The following is a 17,160-nucleotide window of genomic DNA, read 5'->3' on the forward strand; positions in this document are numbered from 1 at the left end:
CACATGGCGGGTGGATTCTTTACCAGCTGAGCCACAGGGGAAGCCCTTCACCTGACTGTCCCTTAAATCCTAGTTAATGTTCAACTGGGATTCTGTCCTTGACTGACTTCTCTCAGAACTCCTTGCTCTATGCTATCTCCTTTATTACAAACTTCAACTTTCTTCATGTAATTCAATGAATACATTAACTCCCTCATTTTATTCTGAAGCTCTACCGTCTCTCAAATTTCAGTCCTGAATTACTAGCTCCCCAGTGAATATTTCTATCTGGAGCTCTAGAGACACCACTAACAAATCAAGATACCTATAACAACTCATCACATCCTACTCCCAACATTCCCTTTCTCTATCTCCCCAAATTCTCCTTATTCCTTTATTATTTCTGTGGTACCACTATCCCTGTAGCTGTATAATAAGCCTTAGCATAATCCTAGATTCCAACTTAATTAATCATATCTAATCAATCATAAAATCCTGTCAACTTTACCTTATGACATCTCCCCTCCATCTCTAATAGTTCAGGTTTTTATGTATTCTTTTCAATGGCTTCTTCACCAATTTCCCAGCTCCCTCTAATCCAACCACCATGCTGCCACCGGAAGGGTATTTTTCTCCTGCAAATCTGTACATGTCACTCCTTCTCCAGGGAATCCCCTCTGTCTGAAGGCTACAGTCTAAGCATCTGAGCAGAGCATGCTAGGCCTGGCTCCTATATTTCACTTACCCTTCTTTTCATCAGGCCCTGTGCTCCCTACACACAACTATCCCATATCATACCTCACCCAAACTATTCCCTCCACTAGAATGTTTTTTCTAAGATCATTTACCTAGCACATCCTTTTTCATCCTATAAGCCTCAGCTCAAGCCTGACTTCCTCCGGGAACTCTTCCTGGACTCCCTAGGGCATATTTAGAGGATTAGATCTTCATTATAGCTCCCACCATAGTCTGCTGAAATCGCCTGCTTGCAGAGGTCTCACCCATCAGCCTGTAGGCTCCTCAAGGGCAGGTGCCTTGGCTACTCAATCTTGTTTCAGTGAGGACTAAAGTGTGCTTAGCACAGAAGCAAGCACTCAACAAATACAGAATGAATGGCAGAAAAATACATGACAGGTTCAACTGTCAGAAAGCCTATCATGACATGGTATTTATTTATATATATGTGTGTGTATATATATGCTGTTAAGTCCCTTCAGTAGTGTCCGACTCTACGCGACCCCATTGACAGAAGCCCACCAGGCTCCCCCGTCCCTGGGATTCTCCAGGCAAGAACAATGGAGTGGGTTGCCATCTCCTTCTCCATGTATCTATATATACATGTACATGCCTGCCAGTTTATGGAGTCAAAAAGAACCAAAGTTACTCAGCCTAAGGTAAGAGTTAATGTCTTATAATAAGTTAAATAAGTAATATATATGGTGGTACAGTGCTTATAAACTTTTCTACCAAAGCACTACCAGCATCAGAATTCTGCCTGATATCCTTAAGGAGTTGATCGCACAGGCTAAAAAATCATGACATTTCTCTGGCTGATTATATATCCATGTTTATTTTAACCTGAAAACATTTAAAATTACTAACAAGTAAGAGGAATGCTCTAGAAAGATAGAGCATCTTTATTCTGTGGGCCCCAGTGTTTTTTTAGCATAATTGTGGACCCCTCAGGTGAGGCTGCTGACAGTGTCAGTATCACAGTTACAGAAACGTGCATTGAGCGGAAATAGCATGACACTAAAAGTTTCAAGTTCCGCTTTGGGTTCGCATCCTATCACTTGGGCTGTGACTTAGGGGTTTACTTTAATCTCTCTGAGCCTCCTCAGTTTCCTTATCTGGAAAATGGCTATAATAAAGATTTGCCTTATATATTTCATAATGTTGGTGGCAATATTAGAAGAAATAATAATATAAGCAATGAAGGGTATAAGCATGAAAAATGAAGTAGTATTTCATCCAGAGAGGGTGAAAATCAAAGTACATGGAATACATATACTCGAAAACATTTACCTTCTGCGGAGCTGGAAGAGCTTTTTCCATTTTGGCTTTCTCCTTAGGGGTTAAAGGAGGGGATCGCTCCTTTACCTCCGGAGGCAGTTCTCGATAGAGTGCTAGAACGGAACAAAGAATCCACATCATCAAATTGAGGAGCGCCGTTCCGTGGGGGCAAAACAACAATGGAGAGGAGCAGACAGGCTACTAAAGACACTGCTATTCACGTCCTTGGTGTCACGATAAGGTGTCCCAGCACTTTTCATTAAGGCAACTCACAGTCTTCGTTATCCAAAGAGCACAACTTACCATAGGCAAGTCTTGATCAGCCGGTTTCAGAAACGTAGGAAGTCTCATTTTTACTGACTATGTGTGCGGTCATGCAGCTGCTTATTTCGTTTTATCTTAATACACATTTACCGAGAACCTGCTATATGCAAGATCATCGGCCGGGTACTGCTGGAGGAGCTCTGAAGATGACCAAGGACGGTCTTTGCTCTCAAGGAGCTTACAATCTAGTCAGAGACAGATGTGTTCACAATGAACTGCAATATACAACAGAGTGTGATACTGTTCTGAACAGAGACAATAACAAAGACAAGTTCTGATGTGCAGAGGGTAAAGGCTTAATGGAAAAAGCAGCAGGGCTGTCAGACTAAAAAATAGGTAGGATTTTGCCAGGCGGAGGTGGATAAAGGATAATTTGCAAATATGGTATGAAATAAACAAACATGGGGCTGGGAGTACGTATGACACAGAATCTACTCATGGTATTTGGTCTAAAGTTCTTATAATCGAAGGTTATACTCTAAGGTATAATCCACTTATACGCATGGTGTTGAATCTAAACAGTTACGTGGGAATTTTAAAAGGCTAAAAAGGAAATCTGTTTTGGTTAAATGATGGGCAACTCTGAATTGAGACAAAGAGATCAAAATTGAACCAAAATTGTACCTGATCAAAATTCTAAAATTATGAGCTACATTAATGGGCTTTGTGTATAGGTTGATTTTATTATGGGTTTGTCTCTTACTGGAAAGGATGTTAGATGTGATTAATGGAGGCTGATCTAATTTCCCTTTCCAGTGGCTTAAGATACAAGGGAAATGTCCTTTGTGATAACAAGGTACCAATGTCTTCTATTATATCATTCTCTTATTGGATAGGGCTTTCAACTGAATGGTTGAAAGAGGTTATGTGTGTATGTACACACACATATACACACATGCTCCCTCAGAGCATTAGCTTTGTATAACTGGTTTTGGATAAAGGAGAATTTCTCCTACTATTTTCAGAGTGGAATATGCTGCTGACAGTCATTTTCCCTCAAATGTTAAAACTGGGCAGGTGAGTTTTTGTTACATTCAGGTAAAAAGCAGGATAAAAGGAAAGGAAAAGAACACCTGATGAACTGAGAATTCAGTCATATTCTCAGGTTGTCTGAAAACTTTTTGTTTGTTCTGGCCTTTGCAAGCCTTTCTCAATAAGCAATGACTAATGCAAAAAAACCCCATCAATTATTCTGAAGTACAATAAGGAATCACAGCATCAGAAGGACATCCACTTCTTGAGACATGGAACTGCTTTCTGCACACAGCCACCAAGCATGGTTACTGTAGTATGCTTTGTAAGTCCCACTTTGCTTCTTATGGAAGAAAACCAAGTTTTATTGAATCTTTAATCCCCTGTGGATCAAATATCTATAGTTTTTCAACATGTGCAAACCTAAGAGGTTATTTCTGCAAACTAACTAGATTTTAAAGTTAGCAACTAATACCCTCCTGCCTGGATATACACAATCATTTTATACCATCAAGTGGAAAAATACTTTAAATGTTTCCACTTATATCTGGAAGAAATAACTGATTATAATATCTAGTTAAAATGAAAGATATTCTCCAGAGTGACTAAGACTGTGCAGAAAGCTCTTGGTTTAAAAACAGCAGCTACCCCTGCAGAATTCCAGCTGCTGTGGGAAGCCATCACTGGGACATCCAGGTGGCTGTCCGAGATGACCGGGAAGTGAGAAGTGCTGAGTGGAGGGGAGAGGCCTGGGAATTAACCTGTCTCCAGATTTCTTCCTTTCACACTGCCGTAACTTTTCTCCAGTCTGCATACTCCTTTAAACATAGAAGTATATTTCAGATAGAGTTTAAGAGTCATTAGCCATTTAATGCTCAGAGAAAAAGAATTAAAACCATGGCACAAAGGAAATTAAGAATTTTTTTATGGGAGAGAAAAGTGGGTAATTTTCGAGACACTTAGCACTTTGGAGGGGAGGAGTTTCCTGAAAGCTGCAGATAAACAAGGGAGGGGAAGGAGTTATAGTGAGATTCAGGACTCTTGGGGAGGGAGGTGTGGGAAGGGCTGGGTGCAGACCTGGAAGGTGGTGCCCCAAGAGAAATAATTTTATCTGGGCCTAGCCTCCAGCACCTAGGATTCATGGAAGAAATTCTTCCTCCTTTCCTTTATTTCTTTTCCTTTAAAAATTTAGAACTGACGTTAGAAATTAATAGTGCTTTTGTTCAGCCATAGTTTGGACTGAATGGAGTTTCAGAGACTAGCCCCAAACCAACTATTATTTTAATAATTACTTTGCAGAAACAAAAGACTTGGTAAATATTCAAAATGGAGAGTGTTCTCTTGGCTGCCTCTATTCTATTTTTAATTAATAGAACTATATGATTTTAGTGCTTCTGGAAGAACGCTTAGAGATAATGGAGTTCGACTTCCTTGTTCTGTGGGAAGAAACGAAGGTATGGCAGTCTTAGCTGTGACGCCAGGATTAGCGCTCAGCTCTCCTGACCCCTGAGCATTCTGCTTTTCCTACCCCACAGCGAACTGACAATCCATGGGATGTGTTTCTCTGAAGAAGCGCTGCTACACTATCCCCTTGTTTCATAGTCTTTACCCTTTGTTTTCAAGCTGTCTGTGTTACTTCTATTTTCTTTTCTCAAGGCCTGGTAGCAAATCTACAGCTTTCAGAAACTTGGATTTAGAATTTCTTCTCCAGCTCATTTCTTTTTCCTTTCACAAATGAGGGCTTAATTTACTTGAGAATGGAACAATCTATTGCAGCCTTTTTTTTGTTTTGATCAGGTGCCAGTTAAGCCTGGGGATACAACGTAAAAAGAATGGGAGTTGAAGAACTAGAGGTTCTTAGGTGCCTGTCAGCCTACGAGTGGCAGGAGGAAGGGTGACGTCAGTGTGTGTGCAGCAGGTGGCCAGGAAAGGGGCTGAAGGAGGTTGGCAGCGAGATGGGCAGGTCCCCTGGGAAGGGAAGTCCATGAAGCCGGCATTCCAATCTCAGAATGTCATAGCTTTTGAGTGTACTAATGACCCCCTCTTTTTTTTTTTTGCAACATGAGAATGAAGAGCAATACCCCATTGGTAAACATATGCAAAAGTAACAAGACAGCAAGTTAAAGAGCAGAAGATGATAAAATCTGGGACTATCAGTTACACTATATTAGTAAACCAGGAAGGGAGCATAAAACTTACTTTCACTAGCCACATGATTAGCTGGAAAATAACCTTCCTGTCCCTTTCCTATGCTGCCATACCACCAGTCTTCATTATCTTTGAAAAACACTCGGATAATGTCTCCGCGATGGATGGTTAGTTCATCTGATCGATTCGCTGTGTAGTCATAAAGAGCCACTACCTAAGGGAGAGATAAGACCACCACAGCTTTATCACAACTGTACCACAGAGAAAACCCCCAACATTCACTTCCTCTTGCAGAAGAGCAGCTGAAACCAAAGCAGTACTTTGGTGAGTCTGAGGCTGTCTCAAGGTTTGCTAATGGGATCAGGGGTGGTGGGAACACAGCAGGAGAAGCAAGATAAAAGGCTGTGGGATTGAGAAATGGTTATGCGCATTCAATACACTAAGATTAGCTTCAAAATAGCAGATGTTAATTTTTTTTTTAAGTAAATTACTTGTGAAGCAAATAAAAAAAAAGAAGCTCACACATCATTCACTGTTAAAATTGTTTCATTCTACCTTTGGACTCATTCCCTGTGCTAAGCAGAGGCATCAGAAAAAAAAAAAAAAATCTCCAGAAGGTCAACACTTCTATACAATAGGAAAGATGCAATGGAACAACCAGATTACATAATTTCATTGTGATCATCTGGGTTTACTGTCAATGTATCTTTTTGTGATGTATTTCTATGCAAATACCATTTTTTTCTGGTATTTTATATCAACAATCTAAATCTACTTTTAAAAATACCTTGATAAGCTTATTTTCAAGAGACACAAATTTAAGAGGAAAGGCCTTCCTATGAGAACCCTCTTTCTCTGTTATGTTACAGTAGTCACTATATTTGATTCTTTTTTCTTTTGAAAAACCAAATTCAAAATGAATGGCTGCAGAGGCATCTACAAATCCCTTACAGCAGTTACAAGAAGGAAGCAAACCTCAACCCACTTCAGACATGATGCAGTGTATAAAGTAGCACATAATATAATATAAAGAATAGACTACTTCCACTTTTTTCCCTATGCAAATAGAATTTGAAAACTTATAGGCTATACAACTGTAATGTAATGGGAAACTATCATTACGACCCTTTGCATTTAGGTTGCTGCTGCTGCTGCTGCTGCGTCGCTTCAGTCACGTCTGACTCTGTGCGACTCCACAGACAGCAGCCCACCAGGCTCCCCTGTCCCTGGGATTCTCCAGGCAAGAACACTGGAGTGGGTTGCCATTTCCTTCTTCAATGCATGAAAGTGAACAGTGAAAGTGAAATCGCTTAGTCGTGTCCGACTCATAGCATTTAGGTTGAGTACTGATTTATTCACCTAACAAGTATTTACTGAAATCCTAATGTGCCTGGTTCTGTGTTAGGGACTGAACGTACAGTGATAAATAGGATAACTTCTAGAAGAGGTACCTTGCTTAGGCTTTGCCAAGAATGACAGATAATCAGGAAATAGCCAGGTGAAAAGATGGAAAAGTATGTCCCAGGCACTGCACCCTATGTGTGAGAGTCCAGGGAACAGAAACCCCAAATAGTTAAATATGGTGGGAGTCTGGCATTAGAGGGAAGAATCTGGATAGAAAGTGGGAAGGCCGAGGCTTCAGGAGTAAGTAGGTGCCAGATCATACATGCTGGAAGGTTCAGACTTACATTATGGGCCATAGGAAGCTAGAAATTCCGTAACAGCTTATAAAACTCTTTGTGGTGCCTTTAATTAATTTAAAATATTTATTAACATATTAACCAGAAGATTTTAATGGATACATTTGGAATTGACTGCTGTCACTATACAATATAAGGGCAGTAATGATATACAATACAAGGGCAGTAATGATGATTATATTAAATGGTAAAAATACAATTTCTATTGTACTGCTTTGCATAGGCCCTAGTTTACAACCTGTTATGTAGGATATTGTTTAAAGTTGACAAATCTTTTGTAACTTTCAGTATATTGATGCCAACTCACTCATGTACATGTGGGACTTTTAATTTTTTCCTCCATTCTTCCTTCTCCAAACCTCTTCTCCTGAATTCTCTTGTGTTACCCTATCACAGAAGAGCAAAGCTAATTAACATGTGCCTGCCATGTGCTGGGTCCCTTGCTAGCTGCTTATGTGAATTTTCTTACTCAACCTTTGTGACAATCCTGTTGAGGGCATAAAGTCTTATTTCAGCTTCATAAATGAGAAATTTGATATACAGAGAAATTTAGTAACTTGCTTAAAGTGAACTAGTAAGTGGTAGAATCAGGATTTAAACTCGTATTTTTTTTTTAAACGAAATACACATATAGGCCATCTTTGTCTAGTATCGAACATGGGAAAGAAGCAGCAGAGGACAGGATGAGGGACATGATACCCTAATCACTCATGAGAGATAAGGCACATTTTTCGACAGCAGCACATGGGCAGTCGGCTGTGCTGAGAAGACTGACCCCTGGGTCACCTGCAGGCCCACCGTGCCCCTTTCAGGGCACCTAAGACCCCGTCCCAGAACCCGCCTGGGGATTTGTTCCTATTGTTCTTCATCCTGACATGCCTGTAGAAAGAGGAAGAGATACCATGAGCACACGTGCACTGAGAAAAAGTCCCCCTGAGGACACAGCAAAAAGGTGGCCGTCTGCATGGTAAGGAGAGAGGCTAGGAGGAACCAGCAAGGAAGAGAGGCTAGGAGGAACCAGCCTGGCCGGCTACTGGATCTTGGACTTCTAGCCTCTAGAACTGTGAGCAAATACATTTTTGTTGTTTGGGTACCCTTCTATGTTACAGCTGTTACAGTCTCATAAGCTGATTATGTCAAGCGAATCATGAGTTACCAACCTCTCATGGTATTGCAAACTGGCAATACCTCATTGGCACCCAGCTAACGGTACTGTGTTCCACACCCTTATAATCTATCTCCTGATATAGAAACAATGTCCTCATCACTAAACTCTGCAACTACCACCACCCTTAGGACAGAGACTACATTTCCCAAAGCTGCCCTGTTTTGTCACACCATTACTGACATTTAGGTGAAAAACTGCTGTCCACTGAGAACTCAGTGTGTTTCACATGCCAACAGCCCACATGTGGGCGGCAGTGGAGTTATAATATTGACCATTCTATCATCATGCTGAAGACACGTGACAAAAGCTACATGGATCGTGAGAATCTGCTTATATTCCAGTGTGGTTTTTTCTTTTAGAAATATTTATTTTTCTTTACTTATTTGGCTGTTCCAGGTCTCAGTTGCAGCAGGCAGGATCTTTTAGTTGCAGCAGGTGGGATCTAGATCCCTGGCCAGGGATTGAACTCAGGCCCTCTGCATTGGGAGTGCAGAGTCTTAGCCACTATACCACCAATGAAGTCCCACTGTGTGCTTTTATCATTAGCTTCTCATTTGAAGATCACTTACTCTCTTCTGAGGCTTCCCTGGTGGCTCAGACAGTGAAGAATCTGCCTACAGTGTGGGAGACCCACGTTTGATGCCTGGGTTGGGAAGATTCCCTTGGGGGAGGAAATGGCAACCCACTCCAGTATTTTAGCCTGGAGAATTCCATGGACAGAGGGCTACAGTCCATGGGGTCAAAAAGAGTTGGATATGACTGAACAACTAACACTTTCACCACGACTACTCTCTTCTGAGCATCACAGTATACACAGTAAAGTTTGCTTCTTTTAATTTGGCAGTGGCTTCAGCAGAAGTCATGTATGTCTTCCCCATCTCCTATTAGATTTCACTGTCATCTCACTGTTTTAGGATAAAGTAAAGCCATACTGGGAGCTTTATTCTCCAAGCATTGGAAGACACAATTTAATGCAGTTTTGTCATGAATTAATACTATTTCTATTTTCCTCCTATAAAATATCTTCTATAATGTACCATTTTATGCATATGGTAGTCTGCACATAGGTGTGACAAAATATCATTCTTCAGTCATGTTGGGCTCGTTGCGACCCCGTGGATTGTAGCCCACCAGGCCTGTCTGTCCATGGGGATTCTCCAGGCAAGACTATTGGATGGGTTGCCATGGCCTCCTCCAGGGGATCTTCCTGGCCCAGGGACTTAAGCCTGCATCTCTTACGTCTCCTGCATTGGCAAGAGGGTTCTTTACCACTGGGAAGCCCCTCATTCCTCAGTGAAGTGAAGTGAAGTCGCTCAGTCATGTCCGACTCTGCGATCCCATGGACCGTAGTCTACCAGGCTTCTCTGTCCTTTGGATTTTCCAGGCAAGAGAACTGGAGTGGGTTGCCATTTCCTTCTCCAGGGGATCTTCCTGACCCAGGGATTGAACCGAGGTCTCCTGCATTGCAGGCAGACACTTTACCCTCTGAGCCACCTATGACCCAAATCTTGAACTGATGAAATCTTTGTGAAATTATCTTGACTTATGAAATCTTTTAGCAATCTTTCTTTTTTGACAGAAATTTAAAAATATGTGTTTATGTGCTCATACTGGTAATGACAAGTTTAGGAAACAAAATCTTCCACAAAATCCACTTGGTCACATTTTGACTATTATTGACATATTTGAAACAGAGTTCTCTCCCTTACTTAAAACTTGCTGAGTTGCTTGGGCATAATCACTCATGGCAGAAGGGTCATTGGCAAGCTTTTTTGTTCGTTTTTGGACATATTTCTCAGACTTCTTAGCAGTGCTTGCCAGATACTATATCTTGGTTTAGGCAGAGTCTGCTAGACTACCATAAGACATTTAGGTGAATTCCTCTTGGTATTATCTTCTGCAAGGTTTTTCATGAAAATAGTTGCCTTTGAAGACTTCTCAATGGATATCACTGTGCTGAAGGAACATTAACTAGTATTTCTCAACAGCCGAGGTTCCTTGCAATGTTATCCGTGATGCAATCCAAAAATTAATACTCACAATGACCCCAAGTCATGCAACCAACTAAGCTACATTGAATATACCATACACTTGAGCACTTTCGCCTCCAACACTGCTCCTGCGGGTCCGTAAGTGTCAGGGAGTTTCTTCGTGCCAGACTGCAGCCAATGAGGCACCTCTTTCCTTTGCTTCTTACTTGCTACCTTGATTTCAGAATCCTGTCCTTCAGACCAGTGAAAGAATAAATTTTTCTTGTTTTAAACCGCACCATGTTCATGGTAATTTGACGAACAGTCCTGGAAAACTAATGTGTATGTAGCTTACTATGGTGAGCGCTGGATTTTCTCATGCTCTTTTAAAGAGTGTTGGACATTTTTCTGGCAGGTAGTGACCTGAGATTGGTCTGACCCTTTTCAGGTTTGCTTACAAGTTTTGTTAGAGCATATTCAGGAAGACTTTTCTCTAAGGACTCAATAAGCTCCACTACCAAGGCATGATTCTCCTGATAATTCTCCCTCGACGCCCCACATATTAGGAGACTTTTCCATCTGGCTGGGAGGACTGACAACTATTCTCTTTCTGTTGAGTAGCCTACTCATTTCTGACTGTTCTTTCCTTATGGAGTTTTGCCCCATGCAGGTGCAGATCAGTACTCAGCCAAAGACTTATTAAGGGTACTTCTTATGGTTATTGGCAGCATTATTATCAATTAATATAAGATGAAACAAAAAGAAACACCTCAGTAACTATTTTATTTTTCTTGACAGAAGCCTTGTTACAGGTATTTAATGCACATTAACTAAAATGTGTACATTTTTAGTTTTCATGATAAATGCAATTGGGACTTTATTACACTCTTGGTATTCTCAAAGAAAGCACATCAGGTGTTAGAAATATTTAGGTTACACTTCTGGCTCAAGTGACGATAAAACCTTTATTCTTCTTTGATCTTATACATTGTTTCCTCTGGGATGTCCATCTCTTGCAGGCCTGGAGTGACCTTTGGCTACGTGGTTGGCCTTGTTATTTCACCACTCTGTATATATTAAAATAGAAAGCAACTTACACACAAGAACAAGTAATTGGAGCAAAGGGAGAAGATGCTTCTTTGTGTAGATTCCAGAAAGACTATGCAAAAGCATGGATGGTGTAAGCCAGGTCATTATCTTTATAGCACTGTTTTCCACCTAGTTACAACATGAGGGGATTGTAGCTTTTTAACTAGGAAACTCCTGAGAGACAGTACTTTCTACTTGAAATAAAGTATTTAGAATAGATTGTGGCTTTAGATGGGTTTGCTGCTTTTTCAGTTTTTAGGGAAACATTCTTAATGAATTTTATAGAACTCTGACAAAAGGGTTTTCTAAATACTCTCAAGTTTTAAACTGCTTCATTATATACAAGAGGTCTGAGGATCGCTGTAGCATTTCATATGCTTTCTGAGAGAAATGGACTGTTTTCTTGGCCACTGGAAATGTTTCTTATGAAATGAAACAATTTATACATCTTGAACTTTTTTTTTTTTTACTGTTTCTTTGAAGTTAAAATGGCTAGGATAGCTCACTAAACACTTCAATCCCTGATGTGTTAAAGTTGAACATTCCACATAGCCAGTGTGCTCCCATTTCTTTTTCTAGTTTCCACCCTTATTCCAGACACAGGTTTTTCTTTCATATCTTTGTCTTGTTTGGGGATCACCTTGGAGGTCTGAGTTCCTATTAATACAATGGGTGGATTTAGCATGTATTACTTAAGTTCTGTTACCCACTCCTCTCTCACATTTTGAAGTAAGGCTACATTTACCACAGAGAAGCACATAAGGAGAACATCAGGCATTGGATAAGATGAAAGCCTCAGATGATCAGTCTTGTCTGTTCTTAGTCTTCCTGTTTGGCCATGTCATAGAAAATCAGGAGGCACCGGCTGTCGCCTATGGTGACGCTGACTGTGTACTAGTTGAAGATGGCAGGCGCGTAATTCTCCAGGAAGATGCTGTTGGCACAGTTCCTATATAGGTGCGTCTTGCCCACTGCCCAGTCGCCAATCACTACACACCTGAGAATCACTGCCCCGGCCCATGAGCCGTACTGGGCATGGTCCCCTTACTCTACCGGTCCCTTCACCAGCTGTGCGTGCCTGCTGCCTCCCAGCAGTTAACAAGTGAAATTAAACTGTAAGAAAGTCTCATTTCTCAGTTATGACAAGGACTATTTGGTCTTTATTATTAAAACAGAATAAAAGAGCAGATTAAAAACTTTAGTAGAAAATCAAATGTAACAATAAATCCTCAATTGTACAGAAGCACATTACTAAACATTCAAATGACTCCTTTACTAATACTGACACTGGGATTGTATTTTATTTCATGAGATAAATGGAAAAACATACAGCCCTATTTCTAGCATCATGTGGTAGAAATATACACAGTCTCTTACAATTATTTCCATGAACACTAAATAAGACAAACTAAAGTCCTATTATGTTTAACTGATCTTATCTGGATAATAAGAAAGATTAGCATGATTAAGAAAACAGATAAAGAAAGCAAATAATTGCACAAAGTTTACTGTCTCTGTATCAAACTATCAGCTATATAAATATATATGGACGTTAAATGCTTCATTAAACAGATAACTGAAAATATTTAATTTCTAATACCTTCTGGTAAAGGTTAATGGAAAAAATACTAAACTAGGAATCAAGATAGTGAGTTTTCAGTCCTGACTGGGCCTCCAAAGCTAAAACATACCACAAAACACAAACTGGATGTGTGTAAACTAAGGGGTCTGGACCAGATGCTAGGTGGTATGCCTTCCATTTTTAAAATTCTATCATGCCAGGTATTCAAATACCTATTACAAACGAACAGCATTCACAAATTTTAATATGAATTCAAAACACTGATTTGTGGATAACAGTGTGACTGTATTCGTTGTGATCACAGATGAACCAGAAAAGCTTGTTTGATTGCTATAATACCACACAGGAAAAGCCTGCTAGTCATAATTAAAGAAGAATAGTGATAAAGCATTTCTTTGGAATTTACCAGTTGGAAATACTTCTTCCTTCTTTGACAAATAGGAATGACTGAGATTTTGGACTTTATAAATAAAGCTACTGGTTTTTTACAATGATTGGTATTAATTAAACACCTTATTGGACATCACCATTCACATACCTTGTTACAGTGAATTATTAGTGCTTTGTTGAAAAAGGCTCTAAAATACATCTCTGTATTGGTTATTTCCTTAAAAAAAAAAAACAAGAAAATGATGCAGACTTTCATAGATTGGACTGCGGATTATTTTTGTTGTTGTTAGTGAAGAAAAATGATAATGCACTTTATTTTTCTTGGAAGGGATAACAAGAGGAGAATTATGAGTCATCGGCTTAGATGAGGGTATCCAACCCAAAGTGTGGCCTCCAGATTAGCAATGACAACATTACCTGGAAACCGGTTAGAAATGCAAATTCTTGGGCCTCATTCCAGACCAACTAAAACCATAGATTCTGGGGATGGACCCAGAAATCTGTTTTAAGAAGCCTGCCAGGTGATTCTGATGTACTTTAAGGTTTAGTTAACTTTATTTTGATGACCTACTTTATAAAACATGTATGTTTATTTTCTGCACATATCAAATATGCGACTACATGGTTAACAAACATTTGGTTAAACATTTTAAAATATAAAATCAAGCTTTATAATAAACTGTTACTGGAAAAACTTATAAAAAGTAAACTTGTTTCTCCTTTCTTATTTTACTTATCTTTCTCAGTTTCCCTCGTCTCACTGAAATGCTGACTAGCTCCAGATTTGAGTAATTTTAACATCTACTTCATCATTTTTTTCAACAAGCTCATGCTCAAACTGCAACTAGGAGTCATAGTAAACATTTCTTAGGTTTCCCTACAACCTCTTAAGGATTAGAGAAATTTTTAAAATAGAAAAACAAGCAAAATTGAAAGATTAAACCTATTCACCAAGCAATAATTATTAGATACAACTGTGTCTGAGCTATTCTTACAGGCTGGGGAGAAAAAAGTGATCACAGCCCTGTCCTTGGGAGTTTCCGTTTTATGTGTCATTGTTTTTGGTCTGGTGGCCCTTTTGACAAAAGGGATACCTTTAATATCTGCATAAGTCACTCTGCTGTTTCTCTACTTTCAAACTGCCAATAAAGAGTACTAGGGTGCCTGCTAATAATGAATATTAAAATAATAATTTATGAATTACTTTAAAAAGTATAATCACTTTAAAATTCTCCTAACAAACCATGAGCTATGAGTAAATGTAAAATCAGTAAAAAAGAACTAGTTGAAGACAATATTTTTAAACAAATGTAAATCTGAGTATTTGCAAACATATTATTCAGTTTTATGCGCTGTCTTAGTAGTTATAAATTTTATACTTCATACTTCAAAGCAGTGGTTTATAAAGATTATACACAAATTATACTCCTTATGAAAAATGGAATATGATTTTTTTATTCTACTGCATTCTTCAAACAGACTTGTACTGTTCCATTCTGGAACTGTTTTATTACTATACTAATAAATCGGGACTTCCCTGGTGGTTCAGTGGTAAAGAATCTGCCTGCCAATGCAGGAGATATGGGTTTGATCCCTAGGTCGGGAAGATCCCCTGGAGAAGGAAATGGCAACTCACTCCAGTATTTTTGTCTGGGAAATCCCATGGACAGAGGAGCCTGGAGGGCTCCAGTCTATAGGAACGCAAAAGAGGCGGGCACAACTCAGCGACTAAACAAGAAGAAGCAATTATACAATGCATACAAAGAGTTATAGTACTTAATATTTTTGAGAACTATTCAGGCATGTGCTAAGCATTTTACACTATATATGTACGTGTTTGTATGTATACACACACAAATATATGCACACATTATATATTTGCGTGCACACACATGTTCACATATACATCCATAACTACCCTATTTAGTACTTATCATGCCTTTGTATGGGCTTCCCAGGTATACTGCTCAGCTGGTAAAGAATCCACCTGCAATTCAGGAGACCCCCAGTTCAATTCCTGAGTTGGGAAGTTCCCTTAAAGAAGGGATAGGCTACACACTCCACGATTCTTGGGCTTCCCTGGTGGCTCAACTGGTAAAGAAAACTGAAAGTGAAGTTGCTCAATCATGTCTGACTCTCTGTGACCCCACGGACTGCAGCCTACGAGGCTTCTCCATCCATGGGATTTTCCAGGCAAGAGTACCGGAGTGGGTTGCCATTTTCTTCTCCAGGGGATCTTCCCAACCCAGGGATGGAACCCAGGTCTCCCACATTGCAGGCAGATGAATCCTGGTAAAGAATCCGCCTACAATGTGGGAGACCTGGGTTCGACTCCTGAGTTTGGAAGATCCCCTGGAGAAGGGAACAGTTATCCACTCCAGTATTCTGGCCTGAAGAATTCCATGGACAGAGGAGCCTGGCAGGCTACAGTCCATGGGTTGCAAAGAGCCGGACATGACTGAGGAACTTTCATGTTCATACATATGCTTTTGTTTCCTCAATTATAAACTAAAAGATTATTATTTGTCTAAATCACAGAGTTTGGCAGATTCTAAATGTTAGCAGGTTTGCTTTTCTCCTAAGTCTATGCTGTTAATCACTAACCTTACATATTTAAGTTTGAAGTTAGAGGGCTGCGTGGAACCAAGTAAGTATACGTCTGGTTCACTGACTTTGGCTTTCACTAAGATTTATGCCCAAAGGAGGATCTTTAAGACTTGGTATTTCTATTACAGATGGCACCTGAAGAAAATAATCAAAGCACTCTTCTTTACATTAGCTTCTCAGTTACAATTTCTTGAAGCCATCAAACTAGGAAGTTATATGGTAAACAGAAATTAGGCCAAAGTGACAGCTGATGTATGTATACTAACATGTGTGTCCATCTGATCACTACTGTTTATATTTATACTGAAATGACTATAAGCTCAGTTTATTTGGGAAGACTCTGTGCAGGAATTTTAATAAATTTAAATGGAAAAGAGACACAGATGTGTAGAACGGACTTTTGGACTCTGAGGGAGAGGGAGAGGGTGGGATGATTTGGGAGAAAGGCACTGAAACATGTATACTATCATGTAAGAAATGAATCGCCAGTCTATGTCCGATGCAGGATACAGGATGCTTGGGGCTGGTGCACGGGGATGACCCAGAGAGATGTTATGGGGAGGGAGGTGGGAGGGGGTTCATGTTTGGGAACGCATGTACACCCGTGGTGGATTCATGTCAATGTATGGCAAAACCAATACAGTATTGTAAAGTAAAATAAAGTAAAAATAAAAATTAAAAAAAAAAAAGAAAAGCTTTTTAGGCTGCTGATAGTAAGACATCAATAAGTAACTGCTCATCTTATTTAAACACTGAGGCTTGTCTATTTCTAATTCCAATGATAATCCAAAAATTCTCAGAAAAGTTCATGTATACACATGTGAGTATTTGGTTTAAAGAGGAAGAAGATAGTAATATAATTACAGAATAAGAAGCTGGGTGGAAAACGTCTCTACTTTAGCATATAAATTTAACTGTGATACATACAAAGATGAAGATGATTGAGTAAGAGGTTCTAAAACTTCCCAAACAGTATTTCAAATGGCAAAATAGAAATCAGCTAATAGAAATTCTGGAGTTGAAAAGTACAATATTCACTAGAGGGGCTTCCCTGGTGGCTCAGACAGTAAAGAACCTGCCTGCAATGTGGGAGACCCAGGTTTGATTCCTGGGTTGGGAAGATTCCCTGGAGAAGGGAATGGCTACCCACTCCAGTATTCTTGCCTGGAGACAGGGCTTCTCAGGTGGCGCTAGTGGTAAAGAACCCACCTGCCAAAG

The 17,160-nt window shown here is 39.7% G+C and overlaps 1 protein-coding gene across 1 annotated transcript in view; it reads right to left on the minus strand.

Moving 5' to 3' along the window:
* The window catches only part of AHI1 (Abelson helper integration site 1), a 240,372-nt gene that overhangs the window by 50,820 nt on the left and 172,392 nt on the right, over positions 1-17,160 (minus strand). The window contains exons 23-24 of the mRNA XM_052645614.1: positions 5,488-5,650; positions 2,005-2,105 (exon numbers count right to left, since the gene is read on the minus strand). Coding sequence (XP_052501574.1) covers positions 2,005-2,105; positions 5,488-5,650 — 264 coding nt within the window. The remainder of the gene's footprint in view (positions 1-2,004; positions 2,106-5,487; positions 5,651-17,160) is intronic.

Source organism: Budorcas taxicolor, chromosome 9 (genome assembly GCF_023091745.1).
Source record: "Budorcas taxicolor isolate Tak-1 chromosome 9, Takin1.1, whole genome shotgun sequence".
Lineage (NCBI taxonomy): Eukaryota > Metazoa > Chordata > Mammalia > Artiodactyla > Bovidae > Budorcas > Budorcas taxicolor.